An 11,947-nucleotide genomic window follows, 5' to 3' on the forward strand; every position below is an offset into this window, starting at 1 on the left:
TATATATATATATATATATATATATAGGCCGAGTATACCTATTTTGAAAATCTTTCTAATTAATATTTAATAAAAATAAAAAAAATATATTTTAATATTTTTATTGTAAATGTTTTATATAATATTATCATATTTATTATTATTACATTTATTCGTACAAATGATTAATACATGATTTTTTTTATTTCTATAGTAAAACCTGTTTTTATGATATAATAATTACTTTTTTATTTAAAAAGCAATGTCTTTAATAAAACAATATTTTCATTAAAAAAATAAACACATGAACAATGAAAAGAGTTTTCGATTAAGAAGATATATTAGTTTTTCTTGAATTCAAGTCATTAGAATTTTTACAAATATTTTTCTTCAAGTAAAAACATTATTTCTCTGCCCTTGGATGCCAAATGACCTCTCTGCCCAAATGAATGGTGCAGCAATTGTACGCGCTGCTAGTAAAATCACACGACTTTTGTGAAGAAAGTAAAGCATTTATTTAACTCGGTCTTTGAGTTTGCGGGTTTCCTGCAGCAACTCTTTACACATCAATGTTGTCGGCATGGGGAGATGATGTTAGAACGTTGTTTTCTATGGTAAAACCCGCAACGTTGGCTGTCAGTCTACCATCCATCCATACTCATCTTCCGGTACACACCTACCTTGCTCTTTGGTTTTAAGGGCAAGGGAAGGGACATCCTCACACATTTCAAATAAACATATAGAGCAGGAGATACAAATTGAGTCAAAGTGCTGAAATCCTTATTGTTGATTTTATTTTTCTCAAAAACATGTACACGTAAATACAGCCTCGAGTGTAAAATCTTAAAAACAAAAAAAAAAAACAAAAAAAAAGAACACACCAGCGTTAGAAGGAATTCATTTCCAATAAATAACTCTTATTCTTAAGAAGTACCTGTACAGCTTCTCCGTAAATCCCACCACCGAACGCACCTAATGCCAACTCAGCATCCTCCCCATCCCCTCCGCCGCTACAAGGCCTGACCACCACCAACGTCACACCTTCCATCCAAACTCCATCCTTCAACTGCACTCTTTGCTCGTGCCTCATCCTCATCCTCACACACGGCACTACCGTCCTCCCCCCGTCCTCCTCCCACTGTCCTCCACGCGCCGCCTCCCTACACTCCCTCAACCCTTCCTTCTCTATCGCCACCGTCCCTTCCCCTTCTCTGTCCACCAACACCAACCTCTCCATCTCCCTATGCTCCTTGACGACGTCGTTTAACAGATAATGCCTCGCCGATGCTGCAATCAACGCACTTATTGCCCACACAACTCTTGTTTTTAACCCTCCCGTAAAATTAATTTCCTCGTCAGCACTATTTCCCTCGGGATTTGCTACGCGGCGAAACCCTAGAATAACGCAGCTCTTTAACGACTTGCCGAATTCAGCTCTCCATTTGATAACGGCTCCTTTCTCTAATTTCAAGTCGCCAGCTGGCAGTTCGATTTGGAGGTCACGGATCCGGTTGAACTGGGAGAGGATTCGGGCCGGGGAGTTCTGGGTTTGGTTTCGGGCCGTGGTTTTGGGGTCGGGTTTGAAGAAATCGTGGATGGATTTCAGGAGAGATTTGAAGAGAGTGAAGAGCGAGTCGGAGTCCGACTCAGGTGAGATGACGCAGTCGACTTTGAGAGAAAGGGATTCGGTTTGGGGGACGAGTGAGTTGAAACGTTTCGAAACGGAACGGCAACGGATTAGTGCCTTGATGTCGGAGATAGAGTTGAAGATGAGGAGGATTAAGGAGTCCGGGAGCCGATCAAAGCCGTCCATTTCTTCGATCATGTGGCTTTTCGACGATGATCGTTTCATTTAGATTTAGATTGAATTTATTCCGTGTGTTGTCGCTCAGCTCGCTTTTTCAAGGAGAGAAGACATCAGGGAAGCAACTGCGGGTTTCCCTTTCATTTTAGATGAACTATTATAACAGGAGCGAGCGTGTGCTTTGGCTTTCGAGGATTGCTGTATCTTTGACCGTTGACCTGGTGAATTCTGGGACCCACTCGGTGTTTCCTTCTCATGAAAGGAGGAAAAAAAAAAGAAATTATGATTAAATACAAGGCTTTTCAGGTATTGTGATGGAGTACGGTCATGCGTTAATACCATGGTAACAGTCTACTCTATGAACGTATAGTTGGTTGTGATACCACCATGGAAGCTACGTGGCGCAAGTCAGAGTCCCCACAGCCAACTGTAATACACTAATACCGGGTTCGGTGGCTGTACCTTCTTTTAAATTTATCAACAACTAGATTTTCCCATAGCTGTTTATATGTATTTGGTTTTTTGGCTTTTTTACAAGCGTGCTGTCGGTAGAGAAGATAATAGCTGCTAAGGTTTCTTATAATTGTTTATAGTTTAGTTTATTGTTTAAATAATTTAGTTAGGTCTGCGGTATCGAGGGTGTATTTGATATCTGAGATACTGAGTATTTTTTAAAATATATTTTATTTACCAATATATTAAAATAATTTTTTTTATTTTTAATATCAAAACATTAAAATCCATATCAAAATAAAATATTAATTTAATATTAAAATATTTGCAGGCTTAGTAGGTAACCCAACGGCAAAGATGCTATTAATCTTGGGACGAGGTGAAGTAGTATTTAAATACATTGATCCGGACGAGGTGAAGTAGTATTTAAATACATTAATTTGATCCGTCCCCAACGCAAAACATTGCAAATAATGATTATTTTGAGGCATACATAAATAATGGTGCCTGCCTTGGACTCCTTCTCGAAGTAGGTCTCCGAGCATAGAAATTAAATAAATGTTAGTTGAAATTGTTTAATCCATGACCACAGAATTGAGATACGTGGAGGCTCGCTAGGATGGTGACATTGCGCTTGTCAGCCGACTCATTCAAGTAATTAGCTAAACAACAAGAGCTGATAAAGAGATTTGTGGAAAGGGCAATGCATGTGACTGGATTGGGCATTGTTTTGTTGGGTTTATAAGTAGCTGAACTCTGATCTGTTCTCAGACTGCCCTCCACGCTCCAGCTGCCACTGTCTCGTATGAGGCAAAACCCAGGCCCGTTGGACAGTGTACTTAGAGATAAGTTCCAATTTCTTTTATTTTTTTATTTTAGATTATTTCGATAGTTAAAAATAATTTTAAAAAAATAAAAAAATATTATTTTAATATTTTTAAGTGATAAATACTTTAAGAAGCCTGAAAATATTGGTTTATCTAGACTTACAGAAACAAGCATTCCCTGTGGTTTAATTATTTTGTGACGGTGTCTGAAAAAATTAAAAAATAAAAAATTTAATTGAAGATCCTCAAGTTCTCTTCCCCCTCTCCCGTTCTCTCTCTCACCCTCGAGAAGCACAAATAGGCTATCCCTCGATGTTACTAGGCCTACCTGGTTAGGCATACACTTCAGTGTAATTTTATAGTCACAAGATGTTAGAATCCCGTACCACCCCAGCGCAGAAGCACCAACGTCTGCATCAATGACATAATGATCACCGCAACTGATGACGAGTGTTATAACTTATTTTTTATTCTTATTTTCTAATTTATTTTAAAAATATATAAATTCTAAAAAAAAATTCCATGCAATTTCATAATTTTTCAGCACTTTTGTTTATTTTATTATGTGTAAATATTTATAATAAAAAAGGGAAGGGAGATGGGAAAAAAGACTGACATTAGAAAATAATATAAAATTATATATTTCAATATTATTTTTTAAGTTTTGATGTAAACTAACATTATAAATTAAAGCTTAGAAAATAGACTAGCATTAGAAAAATCCCACATCAAAAAACCTTATATAGAAATACCTTATATATAAAGTTACATATTAAAAAAATAAAAAAATAAAAAAAACCTTAACAGCCATAACCATCAATATACCTAAATCATTATAAAATAAATTCGATATAGCCTTACCTTTTACCAACATGTTAGGTTTCTTTAAAAGACATAAATGAAGGATGTTATTATATAATTTATGATTATTTATGGTTTGAGTTAATATTGCTTAAAGAGAAAATATTTTTTTTGAGATTTAATCAACTTTTTCAAGGTTGAGTTGCTGCAAACTACAAACCATCAAATTATTTGGTCTTTAATAATAATTTGCATAAACCACTAATAAAGAATATCCTAAAACTCTTTTAGGAGTTTTAGGAGAGAGAAAGATTATTATATCTTAAGTGTTAATTATTTCTTTTTTCTACTCTTTCTATTTATATAGTAAGAGTGTGTACAATGTATTATATATGTTTATAAAATATGAGGTCTGATATTTTATTTATATATAAAAAAACTTAATAACTCTATAAATGATAAAATATCACTTTGCTCCCTAAATAATATCACCTATATTATTTCAGAATAATTTTAAAAATTTATTCAATCAAGCTCTTACTTGATTTTTCTTGGTCTAAAATTATAATCCCTTATATTAATTACATTACAGTACTCAAATTATAAAACTGATTTATAATTAATTCATACTTAATTAATCATTTTAGTTTAATTTTTTACTAATAATTTTTAATGTTTATGACCCATTAGGTTTTAGTATGTTGACCCATAAATAAATCACAATCTTAAATAAACTAGAATTAAATAAATTAAATAATTTAATTCATTGTTAATTCAATATGGCTACTAAATAGAATTGTCTAAGTACAAATTTAGATTATTGATAAGACCGTAATTCCTTTGCTGATGTAGTGGTCCCATTGTTATCACAACAAAAAGCTATTATATCAATAATTCTAGGAATCATATATATTTCATATATAAACTTCTTAATCCAAACAATTTTTTTACCCCTTCAAACATAGAAGTATGCTGAGCTTCAGTTGTAGAATTTGTTATGGTCTCTTGTTTGAAACTTTTCCAACTCATAACCCAACTATCTAAAGTAAAAACATATCTTGAATGAGATTTGTTTTCATCAATATTTGATTGAATACCATGATTTCCTTGTGGGTAAATGGATTCTGCTATAAATGGACCCCTTTGACATTGCAGCATCGCACTCGATAAACTTGTATCATGAGTCAATGCATGTGCATCAAGTGTATGTTCTTGATTAGCAAGCAATAACTTGTGGTCATCAGCATTGTTGCTAGAAAAACTAGAAGTGATTATATCCTCACGATGCGCAATAGTCAAATTAATGGGAAAAAAATAGAATAATTAGAATAATTCAATTTTGTATAAAATTCTCATTTGCTAAGTGGTAATATATTTAATCCTAAATTTACAAAAAAATTTCTAAATTAACAAAAATTCAAAATAATAATTAAAATTAATCCTAGATATTTAATTGAAATTGAATAATAAAATAAAATAAAAACTAAAATTCTTCAAAATAATGAAAAAATATTTAAATAGCAACTAAAATTCAACATAAAATTGAATAAGGAACAAAAGTAATGCAAAAAAATAAAAATAAATAAATATATAAAGAAGAAAATAACTAAAAAATTCTTACCTTTATGGCATGCTTGGTGTCAACTGAGAATTAATAAAATAAAAAAAAATAAAGGAAAAGAAATTGTTAAAAAAACCTGAAAAAAAAGAGAGAGAAAATGAAAAAAGAGAGCATACTTTACGATGAAAAGATGATGCTTGATTTCAATGTGCGACAAAAATCTTTCTCCTATCAATTCTGGATTTATAATGAGAATGCGTACATGTTTTGTACTCAGTCGACTTTGTATTTTTAAGTTAGTACAACATGCACAAATTTGGACACATTTAATTTTTTGGTATCCTAAACCGAGGTTTTTCATTATAAATTTAACAATATAAAAGTTTTATTTCAGCCCATTCTCTTTTTAGTAAAATGCTTCACATCTATTTGATAATTTTGTCATAACTGGCCTCGCTAAACCCATAACTTGACCTGATGGTGAACACCTGTGCAATGATTGATAATTTACTATAATTTGTGCAACCATCCCATAATGGTTTACTAAAATCTTTCAAAAGATCAAAAAACTTGGTCATGTCTGCATTACGTTCTTCATTTATGATTGAACATTGATCAATATGACCCTAATTTATTCATAGTGCATCCATAATCATATTTCTATAAAGATTACTATTGTCATTTATAACTCCATACACATTGCTATCACTAAAAGTTGACCCAACTATCCTCTCTACCATGGTATCACGAGGAATATATGGTTCTCCATGTGTATATCAATACAAGTATTTCTTCGTAAACTATTTTTGTAGAAGATGCATTGTTACAATATTTGAATCAATAAATTTTTTATTCTTATACCTCTTGCATGGATTTCTAATATCACCTCCACTAATATTTCTTGGGTTAAATAGTGCATAATTAATAAAACTTTAAACCCCATTATAACAATCCATCATCCTCAGCCCCCTATTATAACAATCCATCATCCTTAGCCCTAGGGGTGAATCTCGATATATCCATGAATGATCATCCATTACTTATATCAAGCCTAGTTAAATAATGATTACAACATGTATTAATTAACTACGTTAACTAAATAAATTTGCAAAAATATTAGTTTAACTTAATCTTATTCAATCTATTTTAATAGTTCTCTTAATTCATTATGAATTATATATCTACATATATTCAAATTTCTACATATTTATCGAAAATTATAAATCAAGAATAAAATTAATAAAATATAAAACAAACCCGTTAAATGAATCATTATTTATTTCATCACAAAACATCAAAGTAAAAAATTCGATATAAGTTTCATCAATTTACAAACAAATATAATTTTATAAAATTTAAAACAAACTATAACATGTAAAAGATATAAATCCATACAAAAAATTTATATGATAAAAAAATTATAAAACAAGTAAACACCCAAAACAATACATATATTACAAATATATATATACATATATATATATATATATATATATATATAAAATAACATAAAAAATATTATAATTTCTATATAAAAACAAAATAAAAATTATAATCAAACATTTAGTAAGCAGTTAAAGTATAATATGATAGAAAAGATAGATTAACATAAATAAATTATAAAGTGCTTTTGAGTTTGTGATTTAAATAAGAAAATAAAAATTCAACATGGATTCTTGAAATTTTCAATTATTTTCTCATAATATATTAGTTACGAAAATAAAATTAGAATTGCAAAATGTATTGTAACTTTATCATATTAAAATTTAAAATAAAAATAGTGTTATGCAGGAGTCACTTTTTCCCCCCCTCAAAGCCCATGCACATGTTTTTATCTCAAATATAAACATAATGCATCAGTATACTTGACAGTGTCAATTTTCACAACACCAAAAGAAATAATAAGACCATTTATCTGTACTCGTGTCAGTCAAGAAACCATGGGTTCAACTTAATTTAGAACATATTAAGGCCATTGCAAGTTCAAGGTAATGTCATTTAGTTTGACTAATAGACTTGCTACCTTTCTAGCATTAATGAACAATGATTTAGAGCTATTTTTAAGGAAGTTTATTTCGGTATTTTTTGATGTATATCAAGCTATAATCTACTGGATTATATGTTAATTGGAAACTTTAAATGCTAACTAATTATATATAACTAAGTCCAAGTGTATATTTGATGAACAAGAGGTACAAATCCCAAAAATGATACAACTAGTAAGAAATTGGCTAGAACCACAATCTTTAAAGAAGATTAGAGGGTTCCTTGGACTTGCAGCTTACTATAGGAATTTTATCAAGTGATTTGGTACCATTAGCTAACCATTTATAGGTTTAATAAAAAAAAATAGCTTTGTTTGGAATGGAAATACTTAATAAGCGTTTGATCAATTTAAAAGGGCACTTTATGAAGCCCCGGCTTTTGCAGTGTTTGAGTTGAATAAAACAATACATGTGATACTAGAACAAGGACAATACCGAGTGAGGGAGGGAAGCCTTTATTATTTTTTACCCATGAAGCCCCGGGTTTAGCAGTGTTTGAATTTAATAAAACAATACATGTGATACTAGAAAAAGGACAATACCGAGAGAGGGAGGGAAGCCTTTATTATTTTTTACCAAGGCATTGAGTCTTATGCATACAAACCTATCTATTCATGAGAAGGAGTATTTGGCAATTTTGATGGCAATAGAAAAAAATAGTCATTACTTGGAATAAAAGCTATTCATTATTTAGAATGATCATGAAAGTTTTAAACATTTTTTAGATAAGAAATTTCATACACCAATCTAAAAGAAAGGATTAACTAAGTTGTTGGGATTAAAATATCATATTTTATACAGAAAAGAAAAAGAAAATATGGTTGCAAACTCTCTTTCTAGAAAGAACAATAGTGAAGTAGTTGATGTAGAAGTTGGTAGGGTTGGAATAATATCTAAAATAATATCAGCATAGTATGATGAATTTCATACACTTATATGAATGATCCATTATCACGTTTGTGTTTAACAAGAGAGAAATTTAAATTATATTCCTGACGTTTGTGTTTGAAATAATTCTTAAAGTCTTTCCACAGCTTCTCAATTATTGTTGCCACCAGGGAGCACTCACTCAACATTATTTCTTTTGCTTGGATCTCATGAATGCTTAGCTAGAGATTTTGGACCTGACTAATCAGAAATCTAAAAACCATTATTTTAAAGTCCATAAACTCGTGAACCATAAATTTCTTTATGTCAGCGTCCTCAATCTTGGACTTCTTACCCCAGCACTTCCACAATACTTTAGCACTCTTAATTGGATTATACAAAGCGCTGTAAACCCATTAAGAATATAATTATTAAATATAAAGTTTGAATGCATTCATGCTTCTACCATAACAGTAGTGGTCAGATCTCATTATCCTTCATAAAAATACATTTGCCACTGTTTCTATAAGGATTGTGCAAGGTTCAAAGTCATCAAGTAGAATAAAATCTTTTGCTACCATATTTTAGAGTCCACACCACTTAAATTCTCAACATTTTCATATGCAAGAATCATGTTAGCCAACAGGAAAACCATGATAACGAGCTGAGGGCTATTAGGGTAACCAGTGCATTATTACTATTAACACTAGTTTAGTTATATGTTATCACAATAACATAATAAACTTCACACACACACACAAAGTAAAGGTACACTAATAAATTTAATCAAAACAAATCTCACACACACTCTTATATATATAATTATATACACTATTAAATTTGGAAAAAAGAAGTTGCTTTCACTGTTATGGTAACCAAACACTTTAATTAAGGAGAAATATATACATACATATATGTATGTGTTAAACATAAGGTATCAAGAGCAGTTGTGGTACAATAGTAAAAATCTTCTAGTTGTAACCTACCCAAGTTTGATTCTCTCAGAAATTGTGCAATTACTTATCTATCTAGCTATATGCAGAAGCATAATGTATATGCATATATGCATACAAATTGAAATCAAAAGCACAAAATAAGTTTGGCTTGTAAATCTTGGTTTTAAATTCAAACATATCATGCTCATGCACAAATAAAAAAATGATTAAATTATTTTAATATTGTTGTTCTTCTATAATAATCTGGTTTATACAAAACATTAAAAGACATATAAATCAACATATAAAAGAAAATCAACTTACGAGTTTGTTGACAAAAAAACCAACTTCAAGATTTAGATTGGGATAAAGATTAATTCTGCCGTCTTAAAGTAATTTATTTCATGTCCTTTGATGCTTGTAATGTAATGGTAATATTGTTTCTCAAATGTACTCAATATTATATTCTCAATAGCACAAATTAACAAGGATAAACGACAAACCTATTTTATAAATGTTTATCTCGGCAAGAAGGAACGCAAAAAATTTGATAGAAGGAAAAGGAAAAAAAAGTAAAAGAGAAGAGTTTTAGAAAGATAAGAGTTATTATGGATATTTTTTAAATATTTTTGGAAAGCTCTTTTTATATAAATAATTCTAATAGTTTATTTTAATATCTTTATTTAAAAACAAACTATTTTTATTTAATTGAAAGTTTAAAAAAAACACAATTTTATTTCAAGTTAATAGACTTTTAACAAATATAATTTTTCTTTCACCGTAATAGAAGATTATTGGTAATATTTGATGGAGAAATAACAAGAGATCATGATTATTTAAAATAATATTTTCCATCATAGCAGTATTTTTATATACAATGACATGAATATTTTTTTTTCTTAGATGGCATAAATTGCTCTTTTTAGTATTTGGTTTTTTATTCAGCAATAAATACTTTCCCACATTAGCTTGGTATATTTAAATAATAATAATAATTTTTTTAATGTCAATCAAATAAAAAATAATCTTCTTTATCTTTTCAAAATTTATTGCCTTTCATTGATTTGACGCCTTAAATCATTCTCCACAAACTATTGCCTACAATAGGATTGACCCAGTAAACGGTGTCTAATCATGGTCCAGTGTCATCCCAACTAAAAATAATCTCCGTAGTCGAAATAAGTGATCCTCCCTATCTCCTAGCCTCCCTCAGACACTTGCCACACAAACCCTTTCCCATGGATAACTTCAATTCTCCAATCCACATGCACCACCCTCGGCCTCCTCAACACTGCTGCTCCCCCTTTTCCAATGACGGAGCAGGTCCCAACAGTTCCACATTCTGATGCAATCCCTAAAATTCATGACCCCGTTGCCACCCCGAACCAACCCTTTTTTGAGCCTGGCACATACGTGATCCAAATTCCTAGAGATCAAATTTATCGTGTTCCACCACCTGGAAACGCCTCGGTCTCCCAACGCCAAAGAAATCCCCATCAAAAGAAGCACAAGTCATGTTGTGGTTGCTCTTGCTTCTGGTGTTGTTTTATTGCCATTGTCAGTGGTATTGCAGTTGCTGTTACCATTGTAGGACTCTCTTTTATTTTACTCAAGCCTAAGGATCCCGAATTTCAAGTTCAACGCTTTGTCGTAAAAAAACCACAAGTTTCCAAGAATAAATACTCATATACAAACTATGACATCAGGCTGAATGTTCATAACTCAAATCGGAGATCAAGCATTTTGTATCAGCAGGGTGGTGCTGTTTCACTTTCATTTAGGCAACAAAATGTTGCAACCGGAAAGTTTCCAACTTTCCACCAAGGTCACAAAAATTCAACAGATATTGGAATAGTCCTTAAGGGGACTCGTGTTGGGTTACCCAAGGATGTACAAAATAGCCTGAGAAATAGAAAATCAAAAGTACCTCATTCATTTTCTCTAAAAATGAATGTTCCAGTGAAAATGAAAACAAGTGGTTTCAAAACTGGGCGTGCATAAATTGTAGTTAAATGTGATTTCACGGTGCAATCATTGGCACAAGACACGCACATACTTTCTCAGGAATGTCAAACCAATCGCTAGTCAAAGCATCGGCAGTGGTCGATCCAGTTTGCAGGGATGGCGGTGGTGGAGGAGGAGATGCTTAGTGTTTTGTGCGAAACCTGTCGATGCGAAAGATTTTTTATATAGGTAAATTCATTTTGTTACAAATTTTATTGGATACATGTTTAATGTCTTAGATGGGAAAGTTGCTGGCAACGTTTGTTGCTGAATATTCAGTTTTCCTATCTAAAATTATACCATAAGAAATAAAAAATGATATGGAGACATTCTTCCTCTATGTTCTTAAGTACTCTTCTTATACATCACAACAACAGCTCCTCTACGTATATTAACCTAACAGGCCATCACCAGAAATATCTCAATTGTCAATTGAAAAAAAATCATAATATAGAAATATGAATCCACCATCAAGCATGAGCATCTTCTAGTAGATCTAGCCCAGAACCAAACTTTAGAAAAAAAGAAAGACGCAGCTTTGAAATAGCAACGGAGTAGTTACAAATTGTATGTTCTTTTCGAGGCCAGAACAAGTAGTTTCATTGAAAAATATGAACCAGAGAGAAGCATTGGGCTAAGCTCCAGATGCAGAGAAGTAAAGTAAATTGAAT

General features: G+C 31.3%; 2 protein-coding genes across 2 annotated transcripts; one reads left to right on the forward strand and one right to left on the reverse strand.

The window, feature by feature from the left end:
• Positions 1-737: 737 nt before the first annotated feature.
• LOC105138990 (F-box protein At1g22220-like) lies at positions 738-2,222 on the reverse strand. Its single transcript, XM_011045263.1, has one exon. The coding sequence runs from the start codon at positions 1,829-1,831 to the stop codon at positions 866-868; it is 966 nt and encodes a 321-aa protein (XP_011043565.1). The 5' UTR covers positions 1,832-2,222; the 3' UTR covers positions 738-865.
• An 8,243-nt stretch (positions 2,223-10,465) lies between these two features.
• LOC105138991 (uncharacterized) lies at positions 10,466-11,481 on the forward strand. Its single transcript, XM_011045265.1, has one exon. The coding sequence runs from the start codon at positions 10,584-10,586 to the stop codon at positions 11,271-11,273; it is 690 nt and encodes a 229-aa protein (XP_011043567.1). The 5' UTR covers positions 10,466-10,583; the 3' UTR covers positions 11,274-11,481.
• The last annotated feature ends 466 nt before the right edge of the window (positions 11,482-11,947 follow it).

Source organism: Populus euphratica, unplaced genomic scaffold, assembly GCF_000495115.2.
Source record: "Populus euphratica unplaced genomic scaffold, PopEup_1.0 scaffold226.1, whole genome shotgun sequence".
Taxonomy (NCBI): domain Eukaryota; kingdom Viridiplantae; phylum Streptophyta; class Magnoliopsida; order Malpighiales; family Salicaceae; genus Populus; species Populus euphratica.

What these genes read in the sequence shown, in the direction of transcription:
- LOC105138990 (XM_011045263.1), bottom strand. Translation starts at nt 1,831, where the DNA reads ATGAAACGATCATCGTCGAAAAGCCACATGATCGAAGAAATGGACGGC.
- LOC105138991 (XM_011045265.1), top strand. Translation starts at nt 10,584, where the DNA reads ATGACGGAGCAGGTCCCAACAGTTCCACATTCTGATGCAATCCCTAAA.